This window comes from Anabrus simplex, chromosome 1 (genome assembly GCF_040414725.1).
Source record: "Anabrus simplex isolate iqAnaSimp1 chromosome 1, ASM4041472v1, whole genome shotgun sequence".
Lineage (NCBI taxonomy): Eukaryota > Metazoa > Arthropoda > Insecta > Orthoptera > Tettigoniidae > Anabrus > Anabrus simplex.
The window spans coordinates 1,749,946,167-1,749,973,534 of NC_090265.1; the positions used below are offsets into that span (position 1 = coordinate 1,749,946,167).

Genomic DNA, 27,368 nt, shown 5'->3' on the forward strand with positions numbered 1-27,368 from the left:
TAAGTTACAAGATTGTGAGCGGCTGCAGGGGGATCTCGATAGTGTTGTGAGATGGACGGTGGGCAATGGTATGATGATAAATGGGGTTAAAAGTCAGGTTGTGAGTTTCACAAATAGGAAAAGTCCTCTCAGTTTTAATTACTGCGTTGATGGGGTGAAAGTTCCTTTTGGGGATCATTGTAAGTACCTAGGTGTTAATATAAGAAAAGATCTTCATTGGGGTAATCACATAAAGATGATTGTAAATAAAGGGTACAGATCTCTGCACATGGTTATGAGGGTATTTAGGGGTTGTAGTAAGGATGTAAAGGAGAGGGCATAGAAGTCTGTGGTAAGACCCCAACTAGAGTATGGTTCCAGTGTATGGGAGCCTCACCAGGATTACTTGATTCAAGAACTGGAAAAATCCAAAGAAAAGCAGCTCGATTTGTTCTGGGCGATTTCCGACAAAAGAGTAGCGTTACAAAAATGTTGCAAAGTTTGGGCTGGAAAGATGTGGGAGAAAGGAGACGAGCTGCTCGACTAAGTGGGATGTTCCGAGCTGTCACTGGAGAGATGGCGTGGAAGGACATCAGTAGACGAATAAGTTTAGGTGGTCTTTAAAAGTAGGAAAGATCACAATATTAAGATAAAGTTGGAATTCAAGAGGACAAACTGGGGCAAATATTCATTTATAGGAAGGGGAGTTAGGGATTGGAATAACTTACCAAGGGAAATGTTCAATAATTTTCCAATTTCTTTGTGATCATTTAAGAAAAGGCTAGGAAAACAACAGATAGGGGATCTGCTACCTGGGCGACTGCCCTAAATGCAGATTAGTAGTGATTGATTGATTAGTGCAGGAGAAGGGAAATCTACGGAAAACCATTCTCAGGACAGCCGCGAGGTCCAGCCCTGTCCCGTCTCCCGAATGCAGAGGCGTAGAGCCGTGGCCACCCCTCCTCTGCTCGGTTGGCCGGTCGGAGTGCAGAGCTGTTGGACCATGGACTAACCGTGGTCACTTAATGGGCCGAGACCCACTCTGCATCTACCGACGTCGTCACAGTACATGCTACACATTGCTCCACGGGTATCCACAACTTTCTGTGGCGACGTACAGTTCGGTTAGTCGCGACGAACAACATTTTGTTGCATTTCCGTTAAATACTTTCCCTAATAATTAAAGAAATTAAAGGAAATAATTAACTGAAAAGCCAACAGGGATGTACAAATGGCTTTTTTTAATTTTTAAAAATCATTCCTATTAGTATGCGGCTAAAACGGAATAAAAATGTATTTTCTCCACAAGTGGAGCCACTGAATAGAAATACGGCGTGATTATACGATTAGAAATCATTTACCGTAGTATTTGACTACACACTAACAAAGTAATAGACTACCCAGTAGAATATACAGACACAGTGAGATTGCCAGACTGACGAATGCACGCGGCAAACAGGTGAATCATACCTCAGTATCTATGACCTTTGGAAAAAATATATCCCTGTTACCCTTCCTCACAGAAAATGCTACACGCTGTTGCGCGCGTCTCCACTACTTGCCGTGACGCTATACAAACCGGTTAGCCGCGACGAATGACAATTCTTTTAAATATTTGTCTTAATAATTAAAGGAATTTAAGGAAAGAATTGGGTGATAAGGCAAGAGGGTTTGTAAAAATTGCTATTTTTTGTCAATGAAAATCCACAGCCTGTTTCCAGTCATTTGACCGGGTCAGGAATGGAATGGAATGAATGAATGAATGAAGCCCCATCTAGCGGCGAGGATAGGAATCGTGCCGGCTGCCGAAGCCTGTCGCACTCTGGGGCAATGATTAATGAATGACAGATAAAGTGAATTGATATTGGGTAGTGTTGCTGGAATGAAATATGACAGAAAAACCGAAGTACCCGGAGAAAAAGCTGCCCCGCCTTCGCTTTGTCCAGCACAAGTCTCAAATCAAACCGGGATTTGAACCGCGGAACCCAGCGGTGAGAGGCCGGCGCGTGCTACCTGAGCCAGCTCTGCCTCTGCTTTTTTTTAAAGTCAGTGATCCCTATAATTCCTAGTTTCAGGCGACTAAAATGGAATAAAATGTAAGGTCCCCGCCCCTCACCCTCCTCCACCTTATCGACCTCGGACGCGCCGGTACGATCTAGGCCTATACTGTAACATACTCTGAAAAACTGTGAGAAGTCCTCGCTGTATTCTGAACCCATACATGTTTGTATTATTGGGTCTGAAATAATAATAATAATAATAATAATAATAATAATAATAATAATAATATAGAAAGTATAATTATGAACACGAAACTTAATATGATGGAATGTTCCCTTATTCGTTATGTACCAATTAAAAAAATCCAGCAAGTGTAGAGATGTTATACTGAAGAGACTTACCCATGTGTCGAGTACAGCCATTATTTTCTTCTTCGCCTGGCCTACGTCGTTATATCGTCCTATGATATGTACATGGGGATCTGTAAAAAGCACAATTATAAATTAGAGTAGAGTAGTTAACGTAATTTTATATAACTAAGTTCAGAAATAGGTCTACTTTTACAAATTGTAACAGTTATATTACAACTCACAAACAGAAGCACTTCCCATAGCATTCCTGGAAGAAAAGTATCCTACATCTTTATGTGTAACAAAAAAACAAAACAAAAAAAAAACAGTATTCTTTGTTACTGGAATATAAGTTACTCTAATCTGGCGAAGAAAAAAATCTACTAGTAAGTACATATTTGTGAATGTGCATGTGTGCCACTCTTCATCGTACCCAGTCGATATGATGTTGGCATTTCCGTATTTTGACTTTTCACACGTGGTTTACATCGCAATCCAAAACCTACTGGAATAGTGCAAAAATTAGGGAGGAAAATATGAAAGGTACCGATTATGGAAATAATTTCTGAAGGAGTATAATAATAATAATAATAATAATAATAATAATTTCCGTTACGTCCCATTGACTACTACGTTTTTTCAGAGACGCTGAGGTGCCGGAATTTAGTCCCGCAGTTCTTTTACGTGCCAGAACATATATCGACAAGAGGCTGACATTTTATCACCTTCAAATACCACGAGACTGAGTCAGGATCGAACCTGCCAAGTTGGGTTAAAAGGCCAGCAAGTAATCCGTCTGAGCCACTCAGCCCGGCGGAAGGCGTATCAATGAAGTTCAATATTTGTAATAGAAATTCCATTCGTTCGGCTCCTTGCCTGAATGCTCAGCGCAGCGGCGTTCTATTCAGAGGGAGCTGGGCTCGATGCTAGGCCAGGTAGGTTAATTGCTGTAGCTCGGGTGCTGCGTAATATGTTCGTCTTATTACAAGTCATTTATATATACAAATCATCGCACTACAAACCACCACAGAAACACGCAATAGTGAATAGATCCCTCCAGATAAGGTTGGTGCCAGGAAAGGCATCCAGCCGTAAAACTGGGCTAAATTCGAACCCAGGTAATTGGAAAAAGGGTATAATTATTTCTTGTACAGATGATCACTAGGCATTTAAAAGAAACTACGTCAATTCATAAATTATAGTGAATGCAATTTAAGCGTGCAATTTTTTTTAAAGAGTACAACGTGTAAATTTTTAGTTATAAGAAGTTGAGTTGCGCCAATTTAAGGAAACTAAAGGCGCACCGCCCCTCTTAAACACCATATGCTTTTAATATTTATTTTCTGCCAAATTCATTTAAACTCATAGAAAAATATATTTTTATATTCCACTAACAACTTTTGACGGTTTTCTGAGACATACAGGATCCGAGCTTTTGTCCCGCAGGAGGTTTTACATGCCAGTAAATCTACCGACAAAAGACTGAGTTACTTGAGCAGCTTCAAATGCTACTGGACTGAGCCAGGAGCGAACGTACCAAGTCAGGATCAGAAGGCCAGCGCCTCAACCGTCTGAGCCACTCAGCCCGGCAAACTCGTAGGGAAAATAGTAATTTTACAAATACACATGCTCATTTTTAGCTGCTTCGAAATTTCCGGAACAAAACACTCAAAAGTATTTAGCACGATTATTCTACACATTTCAGATCGAAACCACATGTACAACAGAACATAAATTGGAGATGTTAACAACTACGAACGTGTGGATGTCCTTGGGAACTCACCGTGATGTAAGGAGAAACACTGCATGGTATCCAATAAGCCGAACCCACTCTGTTCACGGTCTTCAGTAACTTCAAACTGCAGATTGCCGACAACAGCTAAGCCATTTTCCATCTTTATTTTATAAATTGTATTTTATTCTTTATTTTACAACTTTCTCCCCGGTACAGATTCAGTTTCAAGAGCACGGCTGACAGTGACTGGTATGTCGAATTCTTGAAGTGAAATTTAACACTATTATCTAGAGCACTTTCTCAAATTAAGATAACGCACTTAATAGTACTCTCTATCCACCCGTCACATTCAAAGTGACCGTTGGCAAGATGATAGATGAGATAAATCTGGTAAAATATTGTTGCTTCAAGTATTCTTGGTTATCTTCCTTCAGATCTGCTCCAGGAAAGTGGGCATCATTCTTGTGGAGCCACACTCATTGTCCTCTTTAGCGCTAGGAATGGAAAGGTACAGCCCCAGTATTTGAAGTGAATGAGAAGACCATCTTTAGTGCTGCCAACAGCGGAATTCGAACCCCCCCCCCCCCCAATCTCCCGACTGCAAGCTCACAGCTATGTGAATCAAACCGCGTAGCGAACTCACTCTGCAATCTTATTTACAGTAAGCAAGTATGCTACTGAACCGATCGCTTAAAATATCAGGTTAGAATTTAACGTTACGATGTCCAAGGAAATTCAGTAATTTCCAGTTCCTCGGTAGAAAGAGTACTGGAGAATACATGGGATCCGAGCAAGTTGGCTACACGGCAGGGATCGTATTGCTATAAGCTTGTATTCGGGAGACAAAGGTTCGAATCCCATCATCGGCACAACGGGGCTTTCAAGTTGGGAGCGTGGCTTCGTGATCACGGGGCCTCTATCCAAGTTTGGCAATTCTTCAACTTTACACCAGTCTCCTCGCTTTCATCTTATGAGACCTCCCTTGATTAACCTTTGTTTTCGTCGGTATTGATCCCGAAGGTGCCTTACCCTTCGTAGCCTCTTTCTTTATCACCTTCAAATACCACGAGACTGAGTCAGGATCGAACCTGCCAAGTTGGGGTTAAAAGGCCAGCACCTAATCCGTCTGAGCCACTCAGCCCGGCGGAAATCAGAAAAGAATCAAAGAATCAGACCTCTTCGTTATTTTTTCTGATTAGTCTTAAGAGACAAAGCCTCCGTGGCTCAGGCGGCAGCACACTAGCGTCTCACTGTTGGGTTCCGTGGTTCAAATCCCGGTCACTCCATGTGGGGTTTATGCTGTACAAAGCGGAGGAGGGACAGGTTTTTTCTGGGTACTCCAGTTTTCCCTGTCATCTTTCATTCCAGCAATGCACACCAATAATTCATTTATACTATCATTAATCATTACCCCCAGAGGAATGCGGTAGGCTTCGTCAGCCGGCACAATTCCTATCCCCGCCGCTAGATGGGAGCTTCATTCATTTCATTCCTGAATGATTGGAAATAGCTGAGGATGTTGAGACTATGGTTGACCAGCTGCGCTTTCTTTTAAAACAAGCACCAGCACCATCACCATCATCCCTAATAATATCCCCTTGTTGGTGAGGCATAGAGTTGATTGTGTCTTCTGGAATAGGCTAGAACAAATTTGTTACTTTCATTGATCTGACCGACTCATCCTCGGCTTTGACAGTATGAAAGTAACCGAGGTACGAGCTGTGCTGGTAATGCCATTCTTTATGCAGCCAGTCCCTGTTATGAATTGTTTCCAAATGTCACCCATAGGATTGGCTGGTGTGCGCATTTTAGTGGACTCTGCAGAATGATGCGCAATACAAACTTCTGGCTCAGCGAGGAAAGCAACTGAAAACTAACCGACTTCTCCTTTCCCTCAGTGATGCCTAGGCCATCTATTACAGCTGATGGCACAGCTGCTGAGGATACAATCAACCTCCAGGTCGAGCACCTACTCAACATACGTCCATACCCCTAATAAATAACATTTTTTATAAAATCATTTTGCTAGTAGACCGCTTGGAACCTGAGACATTTCTTCCACGAACTACGTCTTACGTTGGCTGATCGCCTGCCTCTGTTCCTCTGATAACTCTCCGAGGTTGACATCGAATTTGCAAAAACAAAACATCCGCAGAAGCTATCTGCCACCGGAAAAATTCCACCCTAGTTTTGCAATTTTGCTTTTCGTCACATCGACACAGATAGGCCTTATGACGACGATGGAATAGGAAAGACCTAGGAGTGGGAAGGTACAGCCCCATAATTTGCCTGGTACGAAAATGGGAAACCACGGAAAACCGTCTTCAGGGCTGTCAACAGTGGAGTTCGAACCCATCAGCTCCCGGATGCAAGCTCACAGCTGTGCGCCCATAACCGCACGGCCAACTCGCCTGGTCCCATCGTATCTCTTGCAGCCAACGGGTTGTGTGTTTTAATTTGAAGATGTAATCAAAAACCTTCTTTGCCTGTCGTCTGTCATTCTGTGAAGGTGACCATAACATTGAAGTCTTCGTCTTTTAATTCTATTTTCTCTACATTACGTTAGAGGTCTTCATTTTTCTCTTCGTCCAAATATGTATCCTTTTGGGGTCCCTAATAATAACACATCATTATGGACCGTTATGCCTTTCAGCGTTCAGTCTGCAAGCCTCTGAATTCATTAAACGTAGCCACAATCCTCTATTTGCAACTATTGCTTAGGCCTTTAGTTATGAATAAGACGTCCTGAGTCCACCCAGCATTTGCTCCCGTAAAGCAAAGTTGGTCTGAAAAACCGATGTAAGATAGTTTCGTCCGGGAGCTGACTCCCTTCTCACAGAACACAACTGATCTCAACAGCGAGCGCACTGCATTAGCTTTACTACACCTTGATTCATTCTCACTATATTAACATCCCGGGGGAACACACAACCTAAATACTTAAAATTATCTACCTCTTCCAGCTTTGTATCACCAATCTGACATTCAGGTCTGTTGAATTTCTTACCTACCGACCTCAATTTAGTCTTCGAGAGGCTAATTTTCAAACCATACCCATTGTGCCTATTTTCAAGTTCCAAGATATTAGACTGCAGGCTTTCGGCACAATCTGCCATTAAGACCAAGTCGGTCATCATAGGCCAGGCTGCTTGCTCCATTTCCACCTAAGTGAATCCCTACCTGCCACTTTATACCTTTCAGCAGATGATCCATGTGAACTACGAACTGCAAAGGTGAAAGATTACAGTCTTGTATAACCCTTGTAAGTACCCTGTGTAATGGTTCAAATCCCGTTACAAGCATTCATCTGTATTATTATTATTATTATTATTATTATTATTATTATTATTATTATTATTGTGAATATTATTGTTTGATTCAATTTCATAATCTGATTTCGGTATGTATTAATTATAGCTTGCTTCATTGTAGTTAATTTATTGTATATGTGTGTGTGTGTGTGTGTGTGTGTGTGTGTGTGTGTGTGTGTGTGTGTGTGTTAGCATTAAAACGATGTAGAGTGAGAGTTGCTGCCTAATATCAGACATGGATATGTTTTGTGAAACCTACATATGGTGTAATACTGTTAGGCTACAGTAACTGTCGAGTCGTCGCTCTGTCATTGTATGCATTTAGCGATGAGATATTTAGCCTGAGGCTACTTCAACACAATATGTAACATTTGTAGCTGGGTGGGAGTGACATAGCAATTTTGAGAGATAACGTGGATATGACAAGTTATGTCTATGTAAAGGGGCTGTATCCTATAGCGGCAGTCAGTTGGATAGTTCAGTTGGTTGGAAGGAGTTGAATGGAGAGACTTGCTATAAAGTCAATTGGAAGGAGACTGATGGCGAACAGTGATACGGATACGCAATCGTCAATGACCAAATGGATTATATGTTCGGAGTGTGTTTCTTGTATCTGTTCGGTCGAGTTCTTGTGTCAGTTCGGCGACAGCCGAATATTGCATCGTCGTAATGCAGACTAACAGTTATCAGTGAATTACTTGTAAAGTTGATTGTGAAGTGTGAATTGAAACTAAAAGGATACATCACCGAACTAGGTTTGAGATTCCTACAGCTTATACCAACTCAAAGGAATACGTCGTAATAGCACTCGAAGTGTTGAAGGTACTGTTACGTGAACCAGTGAGGGATAAATTTCTTGTACATTTTTTAAATGTCCGGTCAAGAGGATTTCGAATTTTATGACTAGAGTTTCCTTCAGATATGCCACAGTTTTACATTATCATTGATATTATCGCAGCAGATCTCACACCCGTAAAATTCAATATTTAAAGAATATATTTTGTTTAGTATCATATGCAATTAATGGTTTCATTTCAATAGTATATCAGATAACCTGAAATTTTAATGGGGAAACCGGACGCCAATCTCTTTTCCCCAGAACCTATATGTTATGCTGTCACAATAAGCTTATTACCTCACACCCTAGAGATATTCAAGACTCATTCTATTATCGTTACATTGATTTCTAGCTGGCGCCCATTAACAATTGTATGTGTAAGTAATCGGGTAAATACTAAATGTGATTACATATTCCGACGATTGAGTATTTTACTTCATGAATATGTTAATATTGTTTCATTTTAATTCAGTTTTGTATTTTAAAATCAGTGATAACCACACCCGAACCAAGAACTCTTTCTACCATCAATATTCAATGACGCCCGATTGTCAACATAAATGCCTTCGATTGATTTTAATAATGTACCCCAGTATGGCGAACAACTTTTCCCCTCGGTACCTTGTCATACGCTTTCTCTAGATCTACGAAACAAACGCAACTGTCTATTCCTTTCGTTGCATTTTTCAATTACCTGGCGCACACTGAATATCTGACCCAGACAGCCCCTCTGTGGTCTGAAACCACACTGGATTTCATCCAACTTCCTCTTAACCACTGATCGCACCCTCTCTTCCAAGCTGCCAGTGAATACTTTGCCTGGTATACCAATCAACGAGATACCTCGATAGTTATTTCAATCCTTCCTGCTCCCTTGCTTCTAGCTAGGTGCAATTACTGCTTTTGTCCAATCTGAAGGTACCTTACCAACACTCCATGCTAATCTTACTACTCTATGAAGCCATTTCATCCCTGCCTTCCCACTATACTTCACCAATTCAGGTCTAATTTCATCTATTCCTGCTGCTTTATGGTAATGGAGTTTAACTACCATCCTTTCCACTTCCTCAAGCATAATTTTACAGACATTTTCTTCCTCCCCATGAGCTTAATCGTTCACGACACCACCAGGAAGATTTTCTTTTATGTTGAGAAGATTTTCAAAATATTCCCTGCACCTGTCCAGTGATTCCATGAGATCTATGAGTTCACATGCATTACCCAAAACAATGCTCGTTTCCTTTTTCCCTCCCTTCCTAAGATTATTACTATCCAGAAAGGTTTCCCTGCTGCTCGACCTAGCCTTTTCAGGTTAATACCAAAATCTTCTCACGACTTCTTTTTGGATTCAAAAACTATTTGTTTCGCTCTGTTTCTTCCGTCTACGTACTTTTCCATGTCCGCATCGGTCCTTGTTTGCAGCAATTTCTGATAAGCCTTTTTACGTTTACGGGCTGCTCTCACTTCATTCCATAAAGATGTTCACTTTCCCCATCTTTACACACAGTTTTTCCTAGGCATCCCCCTTGCTGTTTCTAATACAACATCCCTGTATGCCACTCATTGTCTTTCTATATCCTAAACCTGCTTACTCTCTACTGTTCGAAACTTGTCACAAATCATATCCATGTACTTAGTCTAATTTCCTCGTCCTGGAGATTTTCTACCCTTATTCGTTTGCAGACAGATTTCACTTTCTCTACCCTAGGCCTAGAGATACTTAGTTCACTGCAGATGAGACAGTGGTCTGTATCATAGAAAAATCACCGAAAAAACTTAACATTCCTGACTTTCTGAATTCAAAGTCCGTTAAGATATAGTCTATTAAGGATCTCGTACCTCTAGCCTCCCATGTGTAGCGGTGAATAGTCGTATGCTTGAAGAATGCATTCGTAACTCCTAAACCCATACTAGCAAAGAAGTCCAGCAAACTCTTCCCATTCCTATCAGCTTCCATATCTTCTCCACATTTACCAATCACCCTTTCGTATCCTTTAGTTCTATTTCCAATTCTAACATTGATATCGCCTATTAGCACTGCCCTATCCTTGCTGTTGACCATGACTACGATACCATTTAATGCTTCATAAAACTTGTCAACTTCATCCTCATCTGCACCCTCACATGGTAAATACACTGAGCCAATTCTCGTCCTAATTCCACCAACTGCGAAGTCTACCCACATCATTCGCTTATTTACGTGCCTAACTAAAACTATGTTGCGTGCAATAGTATTTCTGATACACAGTCCTACCACATTCTCTGCCCTTCCCTTTTTAACACCCGTCAAGTACACTTTATAATCTCCTATCTCTTCCTCATTATCTCCCCTTACTCGAATATCACTTACTCCTAATACATCCAGATTCATCCTCTTTGCTGACTCAGCCAGTTCTACCTTCTTTCTCCCATAAGCCCCATTAATATTGATAGCTCCCCATCGAATTCCATTTCGTTCGCCAAGTTGTTTTCAAGGAGTCCCTCGCATGTCAAATGGGGGTGGGACTCCATTACTCCCATAGGTCCGAGGCTTGCTTAAAGTGTTCTGAACCGGGCGAGTTGGCCGTGCGCGTAGAGGCGCGCGGCTGTGAGCTTGCATCCGGGAGATAGTAGGTTCGAATTCCACTATCGGCAGGCCTGAAGATGGTTTTCCGTGGTTTCGCATTTTCACACCAGGCAAATGCTGGGGCTGTACCTTAATTCTAACGGGTGTTAGAAAGGGCAGAGTCTGGGGTAGGGCTCTTTATCAGGAATACCATTGCACGTAACAGTTTCTGTTAGGCACGTAAATGAGCGAATGATGTGGATAGATTTGTCAGTGGGAGGAATTAGGACAAGAATTGTGTCCGTGTATTCACCATGTGAGGGTGCAGATGAGGATGAAGTTGACAAGTTTTATGAAGCATTGAGTGACATCGTGTTCAGGGTCAACAGCAAGGATAGAATAGTGCTAATGGGCGATTTCAATGCGAGTGTTGGGAATAGAACTGAAAGATACGAAAGGGTGATTGGTAAATGTGGGGAAGATATGGAAGCTAATGGGAATGGGAAGCGTTTGCTGGACTTCTGTGCTAGTATGGGTGTAGCTGTTACGAATACATTCTTCAAGCATAAGGCTATTCACCGCTACACATGGAAGGCTAGGGGTACCAGATCCATAATAGACTATATCTTAACCGACTTTGAATTCAGGAAATCTGTTAGGAATGTACGAGTTTTTCGCGGATTTTTCGATGATACAGACCACTATCTGATCTGTAGTGAACTAAGTATCTCTAGGCCTAGGGTAGAGAAAGTGAAATCTGTCTGCAAACGAATAAGGGTAGAAAATCTCCAGGACGAGGAAATTAGAAGTACATGGATATGATTAGTGAGAAGTTTCGAACAGTAGACAGTAAGCAGGTTCAGGATATAGAAAGTGAATGGGTGGCATACAGGGATGCTGTAGTAGAAACAGCAAGGGAATGCCTAGGAACAACTGTGTGTAAAGATGGGAAAAGGCGAACATCTTGGTGGAATGATGAAGTGAGAGCAGCCTGTAAACGTAAAAAGAAGGCTTATCAGAAATGGCTCCAAACAAGGGCCGAGGCAGACAGGGATTTGTACGTAGATGAAAGAAACAGAGCGAAACAAATAGTTCTCGAATCCAAAAAGAAGTCATGGGAAGATTTTGGTAATAACCTGGAAAGGCAGGGAAACCTTTCTGGACAGTAATAAAGAATCTTAGGAAGGGAGGGAAAAAGGAAATGAACAGTGTTTTGAGTAATTCAGGTGAACTCATAATAAATCCCAGGGAATCACTGGAGAGGTGGAGGGAATATTTTGAACATCTTCTCAATGTAAAAGGAAATCATCATGGTAGTGTTGCAAACAGCCAAGCTCATGGGGAGGAGGAAAATGATGTTGGTGAAATTATGCTTGAGGAAGTGGAAAGGATAGTAAATAAACTCCATTGTCATAAGGCAGCAGGAATAGATGAAATTAGACCTGAAATGGTCAAGTGTAGTGGGAAGGCTGGGACGAAATGGCTTCATAGAGTAGTAAAATTAGCGTGGGGTGTTGGTAAGGTACCTTCAGATTGGGCAAAAGAAGTAATTGCACCTATCTATAAGCAAGGGAAGAGGAAGGATTGCACCAACTATCGAGATCTCATTGATTAGTATACCAGGCAAAGTATTCACTGGCATCTTGGAAGGGAGGGTGCGATCAGTCGTTGAGAGGAAGTTGGATGAAAACCAGTGTGGTTTCAAACCACAGAGAGGCTGTCAGGATCAGATTTTCAGTATGCGCCAGGTAAATGAAAAATGCTACGAGAGGAATAAGCAGTTGTGTTTATGTTTCGTAGATCTAGAGAAAGCATATGACAGGGTACCGAGGGAAAAGATGTTCGCCATACTGGGGGACTATGGAATTAAAGGTAGATTATTAAAATCAAAGGCATTTATGTTGACAATTGGGCTTCAGTGAGAATTGATGGTAGAATGAGTTCTTGGTTCAGTGTACTTACAGGAGTTAGACAAGGCTGTAATCTTTCACCTTTGCTGTTCGTAGTTTACATGGATCATCTGCTGAAAGGTATAAAATGGCAGGGAGAGATTCAGTTAGGTAGAAATGTAGTAAGCAGTTTGGCCTATGCTGACGACTTGGTCTTAATGGCAGACTGTGCCGAAAGCCTGCAGTCTAATATCTTGGAACTTGAAAAGAGGTGCAATGAGTATGGTATGAAAATTAGCCTCTCGAAGACTAAATTAATGTCAATAGGTAAGAAATTCAACAGAATTGAATGTCAGATTGGTGATACAAAGCTAGAACAGGTCGATAATTTCAAGTATTTAGGTTGTGTGTTCTCCCAGGATGGTAATATAGTAAGTGAGATTGAACCAAGGTGTAGTAAAGCTAATGCAGTGAAGTCGCTGTTGCGATCAGCAGTATTCTGTAAGAAGCAAGTCAGCTCCCAGACGAAACTATCTTTACATCGGTCTGTTTTCAGACCAACTTTGCTTTACGGGAGCGAAAGCTGGGTGTACTCAGGATATCTTATTCATAAGTTAGAAGTAACATACATGAAAGTAGCAAGAATGATTGTTGGTACAAACAGGTGGGAACAATAGCAGGAGTGTACTCGGAATGAGGAGATAAAGACGAATTTGGGAATGAACTCTATGGATGAAGCTGTACGCATAAACCGGCTTCGGTCGTGGGGTCATGTGAGGCGAATGGAGGAGGATAGGTTACCTAGGGGAATAATGGACTTTGTTATGGAGGGTAAGAGAAATAGAGGGAGACCAAGACGACGATGGTTAGACTCGGTTTCTAACGATTTAAAGATAAGAGGTATAGAACTAAATGAGGCCACAACACTAGTTGCAAATCGAGGATTGTGGCGACGTTTAGTAAATTCTCAGAGGCTTGCAGACTGAACGCTGAAAGGCATAACAGTCTATAATAATAACGTATGTATGTAATGTTGTGGAAATACGATTATCACGATAGACGATCACAGAAAAGGCCATTTGTTACTAAAAAATCGGCAAGCCAGAATAAAATTTTTCTGAGTATGAAAACAAGGATTGTACGTTCTATAACAAATTATTTGGTCAGATGAGACCAAAATATCTCTATACGGTTCGGATGGAACAGTTATGTATGGATTAAAGTACATACAGCCAATAAACCTGCAAATACGCTACCCACCGTAAAACATGCAGGTGGATCAATTATGTTTGGGGGGTGCATATCGCCTTGTGGAGTGGAAAATATCAAATCAAATCTCAAATCTCTTTACTTGCAAATGAGGTGTCTACCTCGGTGGCAAATGGTACACTAAAATACATTATTGTCAAGCACTAAATTTTAAATTAACAAGAGAACATTTTTCTCGAATACAATAATATACAATTTACGCTAACAATTTTTTCTATTAAACGAACAGATCCTTAATAAATTTATATTGTTTACAAAATTCTACTTTTAATATCTCCTATACTTACAAACATAGTCAACTCATATACAGTATGTGGAATTACTTCAAATAATACTATGCAACTAGTATAAGATTAAAATTTACATTGCATTTATTTACTTTCTTTTTACCCATTTTGGAAATCATCAATGGCATCACGGACAGACGGAGTTATTTAAACATTTTAAAGAACAATGTCAAAGAGAGTGCAGTAAAAATGGGGTTAGGGTCTCGCTACATCTTTCAGCAAGACAATGACCCCAAACACACAGCTGATATTTGCAAACAGTGGCTGATATGGAACGTACCAACGCAACTGAACTCCTGCCTACTTCCCTGAATGAAACCCCATAGAACATTTGAGGGTCGATCTAAAAAGGGTTCATGCAAAGAAATCTCAATGACTTGAGCGGTTAAGAAGTATAGTCAACGAAGAATGGGGTAAAATCGACCCAAAAGACGTGAAAAACTGATTCACTCCTTGCAGCGAAGGTGAAAAAGAAGTCCTCAAGGGCAGAGGATACTTATCGGGGTATTAAATGCAAGGTAACACGTGTTTCTGAGTGAATTTTTCATTTTCTTCTGTAAGTGTACAAACAAGATTGTTGCAAGAGTAAACGCCTGGTTTTGGTACATTGCTTGTATTTGTGTTAAACTATAAGATCACAGATCTGTTTTTTTTTAAATATCATTTACACTGTTTATCAGTGTATCTATTAGGATATGGGCAATAAAATACAACACAATGATCGCATACCAATGTTTTACCGTTATTTCGTTGCAGTAAGTTGGTGTGCAAACAAGATTGTTAGGCACTGTATGTCGTTTGTCCAACCCTTGTCCCATATCTGTACGGGGTCGAGTATGATGCGAGATGAATCTGTCGTGACGGGTTTTTATGACCGGATGCCCTTCCTAACGTCAACCTCTCAGAGGAGTTAGCGAGTTGAAATGAATGACGTGATCTAATATGATAATAGGGAGAGGGTGAAACCCAGTGCCGGCACCTAGCCTACTCCTGTTTAACATTACCAAGGGGTCTGCTCAAGTCTTAATGTCCTATCCGACGGACGAATCACCATCAACAGCCTCATATGCCCTCACTCCATATGAGCACTGCGGAGAGGTTTGAAGTTTAATCCAGGCTTTTGGCACTCAATTTAGTGATTAGAAATTGTATAATTCCCCCCCCCCCCACACACACACACGTACCATACCAGCCAACATTCTGATCGTGATATATATATTTTTTGTCCAACGGCACTCGAACCGGCGAACCAGGGTGTCAGACCATTTAGACTTAAACGCCTTAACGATCATGGCCACCAGGCAATGATAACTTCAAAAGCGTTACAGTACCAGGATTAAAACCAGAGAAATAGCGGATCCTGATGTATCAAACATGACGTATACTCAATTTAGAACTTCGTAGCAGCAGTCTAGTGTAGGTCCTAAAACAGTTCTAAATTTTTGGGGAGAGAGAGAGAACTCCACGTCAAAGACAGTCCTCACTGAAGTTTCTAAACACATTCCAATTGGTCCACTTTTTATGTGCAGCTTTCCCGAACTCTCAAACAGATGGTTCCCTCAATTCTTCTACGGTAGTTTACATACATGATCTGAAAAAAGAGAAAAACGTACTAGAAAAAAATGGATTAGCGTCATACACTTTCTGAACTTTTAAAGATCGATGTTTTGGTTCCTATCTTACGATCAAGAGCTGTTTATCGTTATTGTTAGCCTAAGTATTATTCTTACTAGAATACCTGACGGTAGAATATCCATAGTATAAGCTGCCTGTCTTATCCACCTCGCTAGGAGGGTGATTAAGGGAAACGGGGTGGGCTAGGGAGCGGTGGTGAGAGTATCGGGACCTGGAAGTAAAGTACGGACGACATAAAAATGTTAAAATGCAGGAGTATTGTAAAGAAAGTACTGGAATTTATTAATTTAATAGATATACACTGAGTGGCCAGATGTCACGGGAAGGGGTGTCCCGTTAGAAAGTGTGCCGTGTATGACCCCTGAGCTTTGCGGCTAGCTGCGGCTAGCTGAGCAGTCTTTTCACAGACACCAGTGTCGTGAGTTAATCGACTTTGAACGTGGGATGATCATCGGTGCAATGGTCACAGCATTGTGGTGATTACACGCGAATTCGGGTTTTCGAGGTCAACAATGTCGAGGGTGGGTCTTCAAAATCGCGGAGAGAATGTTATCACCCGCGTAAAACGCCGCACGGGAAGTCCACAGGTGTTTAAGGAACTGACATCACGTCACCTCCGCAGAACCATACTGGGCGCTGGACGGGCTACTGTGAGATCACCACCTAGTTGAATGTTGGGCGTCAGGAACCAATTTCTACCAGGACTGTAAGGAGGTTAACTGCACTGCATAGACTTCACCAGCTAACGACTATCTCATGTTCATTTGGCGACACCTCGACACAGAGCTCAACGACATGCATGGGCCCGCGAACATCGGCAATGGACCATGGGGCAGTGGTGGCGTGTGGTATGGCCCCAGTTCCAGTTGTATCGAGTTGATGGGAGCGTGAGAGTGGCGTATGCCACATGAAGCCATGAATCCTGCGTGTTAACAAGGTTGTATCCAGGTGGGAGGTGGCTCAGTTTCGGTCTGGGCGGCATTTTCATGGTCGCAATTAGGCCCCATTATTCGGCTGCAGGGAGTGCTGACTGGTGCACGTTATGTGGACATTCTTTCAGACCATATGCATCCTTTTCTGGTCCTGGAGTACCCTGATGGAGATACCAGGTTTCAACAGGACAATGCACCATGTCACCACTCTCTGGTGGCACGCAGTGGTTGGAGGAGCACTTCAGTGAAGTTACGACCATGGATAAGCCCTCCAGTTTCCCATATCTTAATCCAATATAGCATTTATGGGATGCTGTCGATGCTGGTGCACGCTCTATAACCCCCGCACCAACTACACAAGACCAATAATTGTGGGTAGCAGTGCAAGATGCGTAGGTGCAGATCCCTCCGGAACGATTCCAACACCTAGTAGAGTCGATGCCTCGCTGTATTACTGCCATTTCCAGGGCTCGCAGAGAAGCAACTCGTTAACGTCACATTCAGTGTCTTCCCATGATTTTTGGCAGGTCAGTGTTGTATATTTATAATTTAATAGATATAGGCTCTACATTTACCCGATCTCGTAACAGGAGTTAAATAGTGGATGAGGAATGATATGGATGCGGAAATAGTCTCAATAATAATAATAATAATAATAATAATAATAATAATAATAATAATAATCGTATCACTTACAAAAATCTAAGCGCCTCACCCTACGTGGCAACATTTGTTGACTTTCAGAAGGCTTACGATTCAGTACATAGAGAGTCACTCTTCCAGGCACTCGCTGAACGGACTAGATAAGAAAACCTTGAATCTAGTGAAAGCAAGTCTTACCAACACTACTGCCAGAATCAAATTCAGAGGGGAACTGTCCCAGAGATTTGAGATCGAAACAGGTGTTAGACAAGGGGATGGCCTATCTCCAATCCTCTTTAATTGCCTACTTGAAAAAGTCATTCGTGAGTGGACGAAAATGCTACAGGATGACTCTGGATTGAGAATTGGCTACAAGAAAGACAAGTTAACAGTCAACTGTTTAGCCTTCGCAGACGACCTTACACTCCTGGCATCCAGTGTGGAGGAAGCTATCCATCAACTATCCTCTCTCGACCACATAGCAGCTAAAGTACGGCTGAAGATCGCCATCAACAAAACACAGTTTATCACCAACATCAAAGATGCACACAAATCAATCCCACTGGAGGACAAAACAGTACAAAGGACTAACTCCTTCAAATACCTAGGAGAATGGATAACCCCAACATGAATGAAGATCAGGCCATGAACAGCAGATGCATCAAATTGGAAAATGCCTACCACCTATGTAAGAGTATGTACAAATCCAAATCCCTCTCCCTTAACCTCAAAATCAGGCATTACACTACTGTAGTGAGACCGTCAGTACTATACGCCTCAGAATGCCTAAACATGGTAAGAAAAGGGCAACTTAGAAAACTGGAGCTGAAGGAAAGGAAGATCCTGAGAAAAATCATGGGCCCCATTAAAGAAGAAGGCAAGTACAGAATCAGGCACAACGAACTGTACCAACAATTGGAGAGCGTTACAACATCTATGAGGAAGAGGAGATTGAACTTCCATGGTCATGTCATGAGAATGGACAATCAGAGGCTCACCTCCAGAATCTTCCACACCATCTCTAGATGGAAAGCGACCAATGCCAAGTGGGCAAGACTCGTCAGAAAAGACCTTCAAGAATTGGACATTGCTCCCAGTGAAATTTATGACAGGAATAGGTACAGAACGTTGATCAGAACATCAAACTCTCTCCAGTCACTAACAGAAAAAACAGTACGTCCGGGAGGAGGTGTGAAATGGACTCAGGAGCGAAAAGACATTCACAGTGCAAGAATGAAGGAGTACTGGTCAAAGAAGAAAGCTGCTAGAGATAAGAACCACGTGGCCCATAGCAGGCCCAAACGGAACTAAAAGAAAATAATAATCGTATGGCCTCAGCTACCGTGTGCAGTCATTTCAATTTGACGCCATCTGGCTGCCTGTTCGTCAATTTCGACGTTCCGTTTTACTCTAGGCCCCCACTAGGTGGCAGACCGAGTAAACCGAAACTCTTGGGCGTCTATGGCTGAGATTTAATGAATTTTGTTGGGTAAACACCAAATGTGTCACCAGAGATCTTTTACATGCCAACATCGTACGACATGGAGTGTCGATGGACTTTTTTTTCGCCCTTCAAAAATCCGACTACCTCTGCCGGGTTTGAACCCGCTATCTTGGGATCCGGAGGCCGACACTCTACCGCTGATCCACAGAGGCAGCTATTGTCTCACTGAACTAGTGTTTATCATCGAGACAGGATAGGAACGGAAGGAGGGCGAGTATTCATACTGGTGAAAGAAGAATTTGTGAGAAACGAAATAGTTAACGATTAGATACACGAAATTTTAGGTGTAAGGCTCATCTCTAAAGGTAATATGCAACTTTATGTTTTGGGGTGTACGGACCTGGAAAGGGCAGGCGCTGAAATTACTTGACAAGATAATCAGGTGTGTCGGACACGACACAGAAAGGAATGTGATTGTACGGGTGATCTGAATTTATCAAATGTCTGTTTGGAAGGTAATACGAGTAACAGGAAGCATGACCAACAAATGGTAAATAAGTTAATCTGGGAAGAACAGCTGAATCAGGAAGTGATGGAACCGATTAGAGGAATGAATATTATGGACGTGGTGCTGGACAACCTAAATGAGCTCTATGGAGAAACTGAAGTGATGGATAAAATAACTGCTCACGAAGCCGTTTTCGTCGTAGTTAAAAATAAATGCGACAGAAAGGAAGGTTGCTAAAGTAGGACTACTAGACAATGTACACCGTATGGTAAATAAGAGAGTTGGGAGTTTAAAAATGTCATTATGATCGGTGGAAAATGGTAAATACAAATGTGAAGTGTATGGCATGGTTGTAAGGCATTTGTTGAGGAATATGAAAACAGGTGTGTACCTTTAAAGGTGATAAGAATGGTAAAATCACGCTATATTATAACAGAAGTAGAGAGTCTAAGGAGGAAATGAGAAGGTTGGAAAGAAAGAGTTAGGAATGGTGGTGGAAGTAAGGAGAAAAGTGAAGGGACATTCTAAGAAAATTTAATCTAGCGAAGAATTCATCTAAGGAAAACATGATGGTAAGCATAAGTGGCACTCATAAGAATTTTAGTGAAAAATGGAAGGATATATATATACTCGCTTTTGCTCGTTGGGGGCTGCGCCCCCAAACCCCCCATTCCCCTACATTACAAGTGGTCACATGAAAAATGTCAGTGACGAACCGGTACTTCGTTACAAAAAACGGATTGCGCCACCAGACGGCCCATATATTCGCTTACATGTTTGGTCCTCTAATATTTTCTCGTACCGTACATTCACGATTTAGATATAGAAAAGATAGCGTTAAACGTTTCGACGTGGTGAAAATTACGTACGATTCTCACAAGATAAGATATTATTTTCCTAATGTAACGGGGAGCTATAGCCTTGAAAGTTGGTAGGTTTATCGTGGTTGAAACGCTCTATATTTCCGTTATTTGATGTTTTGTCGTATCTGCATCGTTTTCACCGTAGATTGGTTTAGAACCTTGGATTAGGAGTACAGTTTTTCCGTTTTACTTTGAACTTTTTGGAATTTTTCTTTGCGTTACAGCCCAATAACTATCAGATTGCCGAATTTCAAGTTCCTACCTCATCTGAAAGCTTCTAACCCGATATTTGAGTCCGATATTTTATTTCGGTGTGGGTGCTAAATATGAAAATTTGAAGTTTTTGGAATTTTTCCTTGTGTTACAGCCAAATAGCTATCAGATTGCCGAATTTCAAGTACCAAGCTCATCTGGAAGCTTCTAACCCGAAATTTGAGTCCGATAATTTGATTCGGAGGGTGGGAGTTAAATATGATAAAAGTGCGATTTTAGAATTTTTCGTGGGGTATTAGCCTAAAAGCTATCAGAGTGCCGAATCTCAAGTTCCTAGCCCATTGGGTGAGGGGGGCTAAATGTGGGAATTTTTCCTGGGGTTACAGCTATCAGATTGTCGAATTTCAAGTTCGTACCTCATCTGGAAGCTTTTAACCCGAAATTTGGGTCGCCATTTTGCTTTTTGGCACTAAATATGAAAAATTGAACTTTTTGGAATTTTTCCTTGCGTTTCAGCCTAATAGCTATCAGATTGCCGAATTTCAAGTTCCTAGCTCATTTGGAAGGGCCCAACCCGAAATTTGAGTCCGATACCTTGATTCGGTGTGAAGGGGTCTAAATATTAAAAAAAAATCGACTTTTGGAATTTTTCATGGATTTACAGCCTAATAGGTATCATATTATCGAATTTCAAGTTCCTAGCTCACCTGCAAGGGTCTAACCCGAAATTTTAGTCCGATAATTTTATTGGATGGAGGGGGGGCTAAATATGAAAAGTTTCAGCTTTCTGGATTTTTTCCTAAGATTGCAGCCTAATAGCTATCAGACTGCCGAATTTCAAGTTCCTAGCTCATTTGGAAGGGCCCAACCCGAAATTTGAGTCCGATAACTTGATTCGGTGTGAAGGGGACTAAATATTTAAAAACTTCGACTTTTGGAAATTTTCATGGGTTTACAGCCTAATAGCTATCATATTGTCGAATTTCAGGTTCCTAGCTCACCTGCACGGGTATAACGCGAAATTTTAGAACGATAATTTTATTGGGTGAGGGGGGGCTAAATATGAAAAGTTTCAGCATTCTGGATTTTTTCCTAGGATTGCAGCCTAATATATATCAGATTACCGAATTTCAAGTTCCTAGCTCATCTGGAGACTTCTAAGACGAAAATTCAGTGCGCCACTGTGAATGGGGGGCTAAATAAGAAAAATTTGAGCGCTTTGGAATTTGTCCTGGGGTTACAGCCTAATAGCTATAATATTGCCAAATTTTAACTTCGTAGCTTATATGGAATGTTCTAACCCGAAATTAAAGTCCGATATTTTGATTGGATCGTGGGGGGCAAATATGAAAAATTAGAAGGTTTTGGAATTTCTCCATGGCATACACCCCAATATCAATCAGACTGCCGAATTTTAACTTTCTAATTCATATGGAAGGGTGTAACACGAAATTTGTGGCCGATATTTTGATTGGGAGTTTGGGGGGGCTAAATATGAAAAATTTGAACATTTGGAATTTTTCCTTCGGTTGTAGCTCCATAGCTATCAGATTACTGAACTTCACGTTCCCAGTTCATCTGGAAGGGTCTAACACGAAATTTGAGTCCGATAATTTGATTGGGCGAAAGGGGGGCAAAAAATTAAAAAATTCAACTTTTTGGAATTTTTCCGTGGGTTGCAGCCTAATATCCATCAGACTGCCGAATTTCAAGTTCCTAGGTGACTTGGAAGTGGGCAAACATTAATGTCAGTCAGTCACTGAGTCAGTCAATTAGCCTTGTGGCTTTATATATATAAGATAGAGCCAGGCAATGTGCACGCTAAATAGTGCAGGCTTTCGTTTGGAAATTTATTGCGAGCAAACGGTGCGTCGTATCGAGGTACGGATTGCGGCGTTACACGACCCTTTTAGTGGTCTACATTAGTGTCTTAGGCGCTTTCTCCCATCCCGCATATTTATGCCATAGAAAGAGGTGAACGTTTCGATCCATGTCAAATTTCGCCCACTTTTCACAAATTGAAAAATAATTTTGCCAACTTGGCAGACAGCTACAGTCTTGAAACTTTGCAGGCAGATTGACGATGAAACGACCTATAATTTTGGTTATTTGAGGTTTTGCCGTATCTCAACGGGTTTCGCCATAAATTGCTTAAGAATCATAAATTAGGCCGAAATTTCAATAGTGTTTCCACATGTACCCTCCGTTTTCCCATACTTGCAAGGCAGCTAGAATAACGAAAGTCGGTCTACACATGGCCAATGACGTTGCCGAGGAGCGTCCTGAATTTCGTTCATCTATCCATCTTATGAGTGTGTGAATCAGTAACATCATTTATGGAAATTTAACAAAAATGACCAAAACCTGGAAAATGAAGCTCAATCTAAGGTAGAAGGAGTCGAGATACGACAAAAAGTCATAGGACCAAAGTTGTAGATCTCTTCATTTTATGGGACGAAAGTGCAGTCCGCTTATTGATAACAATTACCGTTTAGCCACAAGAGAGCTCGAAACGAAAGCCTGCACCGTCATTTAATTTGGCTTAATATTTCGAATTTTTTAGTGGATGAAATATTAAATATTTTAACTTTTTGCAATTTCTACGTCGGTTACAGGCTAGGAACTACAACTTTGCCAAATATTATTTTTCTAGGGCACTGCATCACGGTATCCGCCATTTTGTTTGGGGGGAGGGGGGCAAAAATTTAAAATTTAAATTTTTTGGAATTTTTCCGTAGGTTACACGCTAATAGCTATCACCTTGCCAAATTTCAAGTTTCTAGCTCATGTCGAAGTGGGTAAACATTTATGTCAGTGAGTGAGCCTTGCGGCTTTATATATATAAGATAGGTACATTAAGACAGGAACAGGTTCCAGGAAGGACATTCCAGGAATCATTAAGGACAAGGTGCGGTTAGGAGCGCGCAGCTGTGAGCTCGCATCCGGGAGATAGTGGGCACTGTCGGCAGCCCTGAAGATGGTTTTCCGTGGTTTCTCATTTTCACACCAGGCAAATGCTGGGGCTGTACCTCTATTAAGGCCACAGCCGCTTCCTTCTCATTCCTAGGCCTTTCCTGTCCCATCGTCACCATAAGACCTATCTGTGTCGGTGTGACGTAAAGCAACTAGCAAGAAAAAAAAGACAAGGGAAGTGTATGCGATGATTTGCAGAGAAAGATGTATTCGTCAACAGTATGTAAAGATTGTTGGTTACAAAAATAACGTCCAGATAGAGAAGGTGACCAGTACTAAGTTTTAACATTTACCTACGATAAGAGACATTTACTGTAGGATACATAAGTTGAAAACTAGAAAAGCAGCTGGAATTGATAAGATTTCTGGAGATACACTGAAGGTAATAGGTCGAGTTATAGTACCATATCTGAAGTACTTATTTGATTCGTTTGCATGAAAGAGCTATACCAAATGAGTGGAGAGTTCCTATAGCAGCCCCTGTGTACAAAGGAAATGGCGATAGGCGTAGCACAGTTAATTACAGGCAAGTCAGCTTTACATGTGTTGCTTGTAAGCTTTCTAAAAGCATTATTTCTGATTATATTAGACATGTTTGCGAAATTACCAACTGGTTTGATAGAAGGCAGTTCGAGTTTATGATAAGTTATTCCACTAAAGCTCAGTTTATAGGGTTACAGAAACACATACCAGACATTTTAGGTTCAGGTGGTCAAATTGATTGCGCCGCTATTGATCTAAGGCTTTTGACAGGGTAGATCATGGGAGTCTACTGATGAAATGAGGGGTAATTAGATTATACAGAAGTTTAATGAATGGTGGCTATATTTCTAGAAGATATAAGTCTGAGAATTAGAGTAGGTGATCCTGTGATCATTAAGAGGGGAATTCCTAAAGGCAGTATTAGTGGACTTCAATGTTTTCTTATGGTATAGAACTGGCCATTCGCGGATTACATACTGTATAAAGTAATAAGTCACAGGAATGTGGGCGACTACAAGAAGACCTGGCCAATGTTGTGAGATGGACAGCAGTGTTTTTATGATAAACTTCAGTACGGCTAACAGCTTTCCAACCAGATCATCAAAGAAGGTCAAATACCATCAGATTGGCGACGGAACATTACGGTATCGTACCAATCTTCAGGAAGAAGGGAAGTCCTGCCGATTGTTCTAATTATCGCCCGATCAGACTTCTGAGCAACGCGATGAAGGTCTTCGAGCGTATTCTCGATAAAAGGATTCGAGAGATAGCTGGACTTGCAACGAACCAAGCTGGATTCGTGAAAATTTGTGGCACAACAGATGCAATCCACGCTGCACGGCTGTTAGTTGAGTAACAACGTGAAAAGAGCAACCTGCTTCATCTCGCTTTCCTTTGATCGGGTGCCACATGACCTAATCTGGTTAGCGCTACGAGAACACAGCATTCCAGAGCACCCTGTTAAGTGGGTACAGTTAAGTAGAACAATGGAGTTATTTTTAAGCTGTCGCAGGAGCGTCCGAGGATTTCCGGATCACTGTAGGAGTCCATCAACGTTCTGCTGTATCACCACAGCTGTTCATTCTTGTGATGGGCACCGTTACATCAGACCTCCACAAGCCAATATCATGGATACTTCTCTATGCTGATGTCATGTTGGCTGCTGAAAGAAAGCTTTATTTCCAGCGCCAAACAAGAGTGGAACAGCCAACTAGCGCAATCCACGTTGACGGTGATCTACCACGAGTAGAGAAATTTAAATATCTTGGCTCCACAATCTGACGATCGCTGACTTACGAGGTCAGTACAAAGATACACGCAGCCTGGCTGAAGTGGCGAATGACAACGGGCGTCACCTGCGACCGTCGGATGAAGGACCATCTAAAATGGAAGATCTACCGGATTTATCCGTCCTGTCAATCTCTACGGCACCGAGTGTTGGCCTGCTACGAAGGAGGTAGAACGTCGACTAAGCGTCATGGAGACGAAGATGCTTATGTGGACAGCTGGCATCACTAGACTGGATCATATTTCAAACGATGATATTAGGAGACGTTTTGGTGTTGCACCGATCCACAAGAAAATGCAGGAAAACTGTCTGTGATGGTTTGAGCATGTGTTGCGTGCAGAACACAATACATTGGCAAAGTCAGCGTATACATTGGAAGTCGCTGGAAAGAGGCCCAAGGGACGACCAAGACCGCGATGGACCGATACGGTGCACAACGACCTGAAAACTAAGACTACATCCAGACATGGTCCGAGATCGAATTAAATGGAGACAACGAATCCACGCAGCGGACCCTGCCACCAGGTGGGACAAACGCTGAAGAAAAAGAGGTGAAAAGTAAGGCCGACAGTTTAACCAAGAGGAAAAGTACTCTTGTTTCAATCAGTGCGTTGATGGGGCGATCACCAAGTACCTAGATGTTAATACAATAGTATATCTTCATTGGGGTGTCCGGCTCCATGGATAAATGGTTAGAATGCTGGCCTTTGGTCACAGGCGCCCCGGGTTCGATTCCCTGGCACGGGGTCTGGGTGTATGTGTCGTCTTCATCATTTCATCCTCATCACGACGCGCAGGTCGCCTACGGGACTCAAATAAAAAAACCTGTACTTGGCGAGCCGAACATGTCTTCGGACACTCCCGGCACTAAAAGCCATACGCCATTTCATTTCATTGGGGTAATCACATACACGGGACTGTAAATGAAGGCTACAGACATCTTCATATGGTTATGATTGTACGTAGGGTAGGTAAAGGAGAACGCATATACGTCTCTAGCAAGACTTCAATTATTATTATTATTATTATTATTATTATTATTATTATTATTATTATTATTATTATTATTATTATTATTATTATTTTGGACCCTCACCAGGGACAAAATACAGGGACAAGCAACTATTTGTTCTGGGCGATTTTCAAAAAAATAGCAATGTTATGAAAATGTTGCTGTCAGTGAAGAGATTGCGTGGAATGACATTGGTAGACGAATAAGTTTGAATGGTGTTTTTAAAAGTAGTAAAGCTCACAATATGAAGATAAAGTTAGTATTCAAGAGGACAAATAGGGGCAAATATTGGTTTATATGAAGGGGAATTAGGGATTGGAATAACTTATCAAGGGAGATGTTCGATTAATTTCCAACTTCTTCTAAATGATTAAAGAAAAGTCTAAGCAACTGAGAGGGACTGCCGTAAGAGAAGATTAAGGCCGGGCTGAGTGGCTCAGACGTTTGAGGCGCTGGCCTTCTGACCCCAACTTGGCAGGTTCGATCCTGGCTCAGTTCTGTAGTATTGAAGGTGCTCAAATACGTCAGCCTCGTGTCGGTAGATTTATTGGCACGTAAAAGAACTCCTGAAGGACTAAATTCCGGCACCTCGACGTCTCCGAAAACCGTAAAAGAGTAGTTAGTGGGACGTAAAAGCAAATAGCATTATTATTAGAGCAGATCACAAGTGACCGAGTGATGATTGATATTGGTATTGCTTTCAGTAATTTGTTACCAGGCTTCTCTGTCACCTTTTCTATCAGATCTCTTTATCGACACTTTCTCTTCCGACCCCGACGGTATTATGTTTGCGAGGCCTAGGAGTGTGATTTTTACGCCTTTCATAGCCACTCTTTTCCTTCTCAGATTCCTTCATTCTGTTCTTTTTCACTTCTAATTGTAATAAAGGGATGGTTATTTAACTTGACTTCTTAAAAAAATTAAAAAGGTTAATAATAATTACTTTTGGAGAAAAAGGACTACTACAGCACGGATTAAGGAAATGAAGGAGGATATGGAAAGGTTAAGCATCTTGGAAGACCAGCTGTTAGAAAGGAATATGTTTAGGAACACACTCTAGAATTTGGAAGGTGTTCAAGCTGCAGGAAGAACTTAGAAGACCGGAAGAGCCTGGACAGATGAACAACGGAAGCAGGCCAGTGAACACATGAAGGAGTATTGGGCACAGAAA

General features: G+C 41.5%; 1 protein-coding gene across 1 annotated transcript in view; it reads right to left on the bottom strand.

The window, feature by feature from the left end:
- Positions 1 to 27,368, bottom strand: part of BicC (protein bicaudal C) — a 345,922-nt gene that overhangs the window by 150,216 nt on the left and 168,338 nt on the right. Inside the window, exon 4 of the mRNA XM_067138510.2 lies at positions 2,382 to 2,461. Coding sequence (XP_066994611.1) covers positions 2,382 to 2,461 — 80 coding nt within the window. The remainder of the gene's footprint in view (positions 1 to 2,381; positions 2,462 to 27,368) is intronic.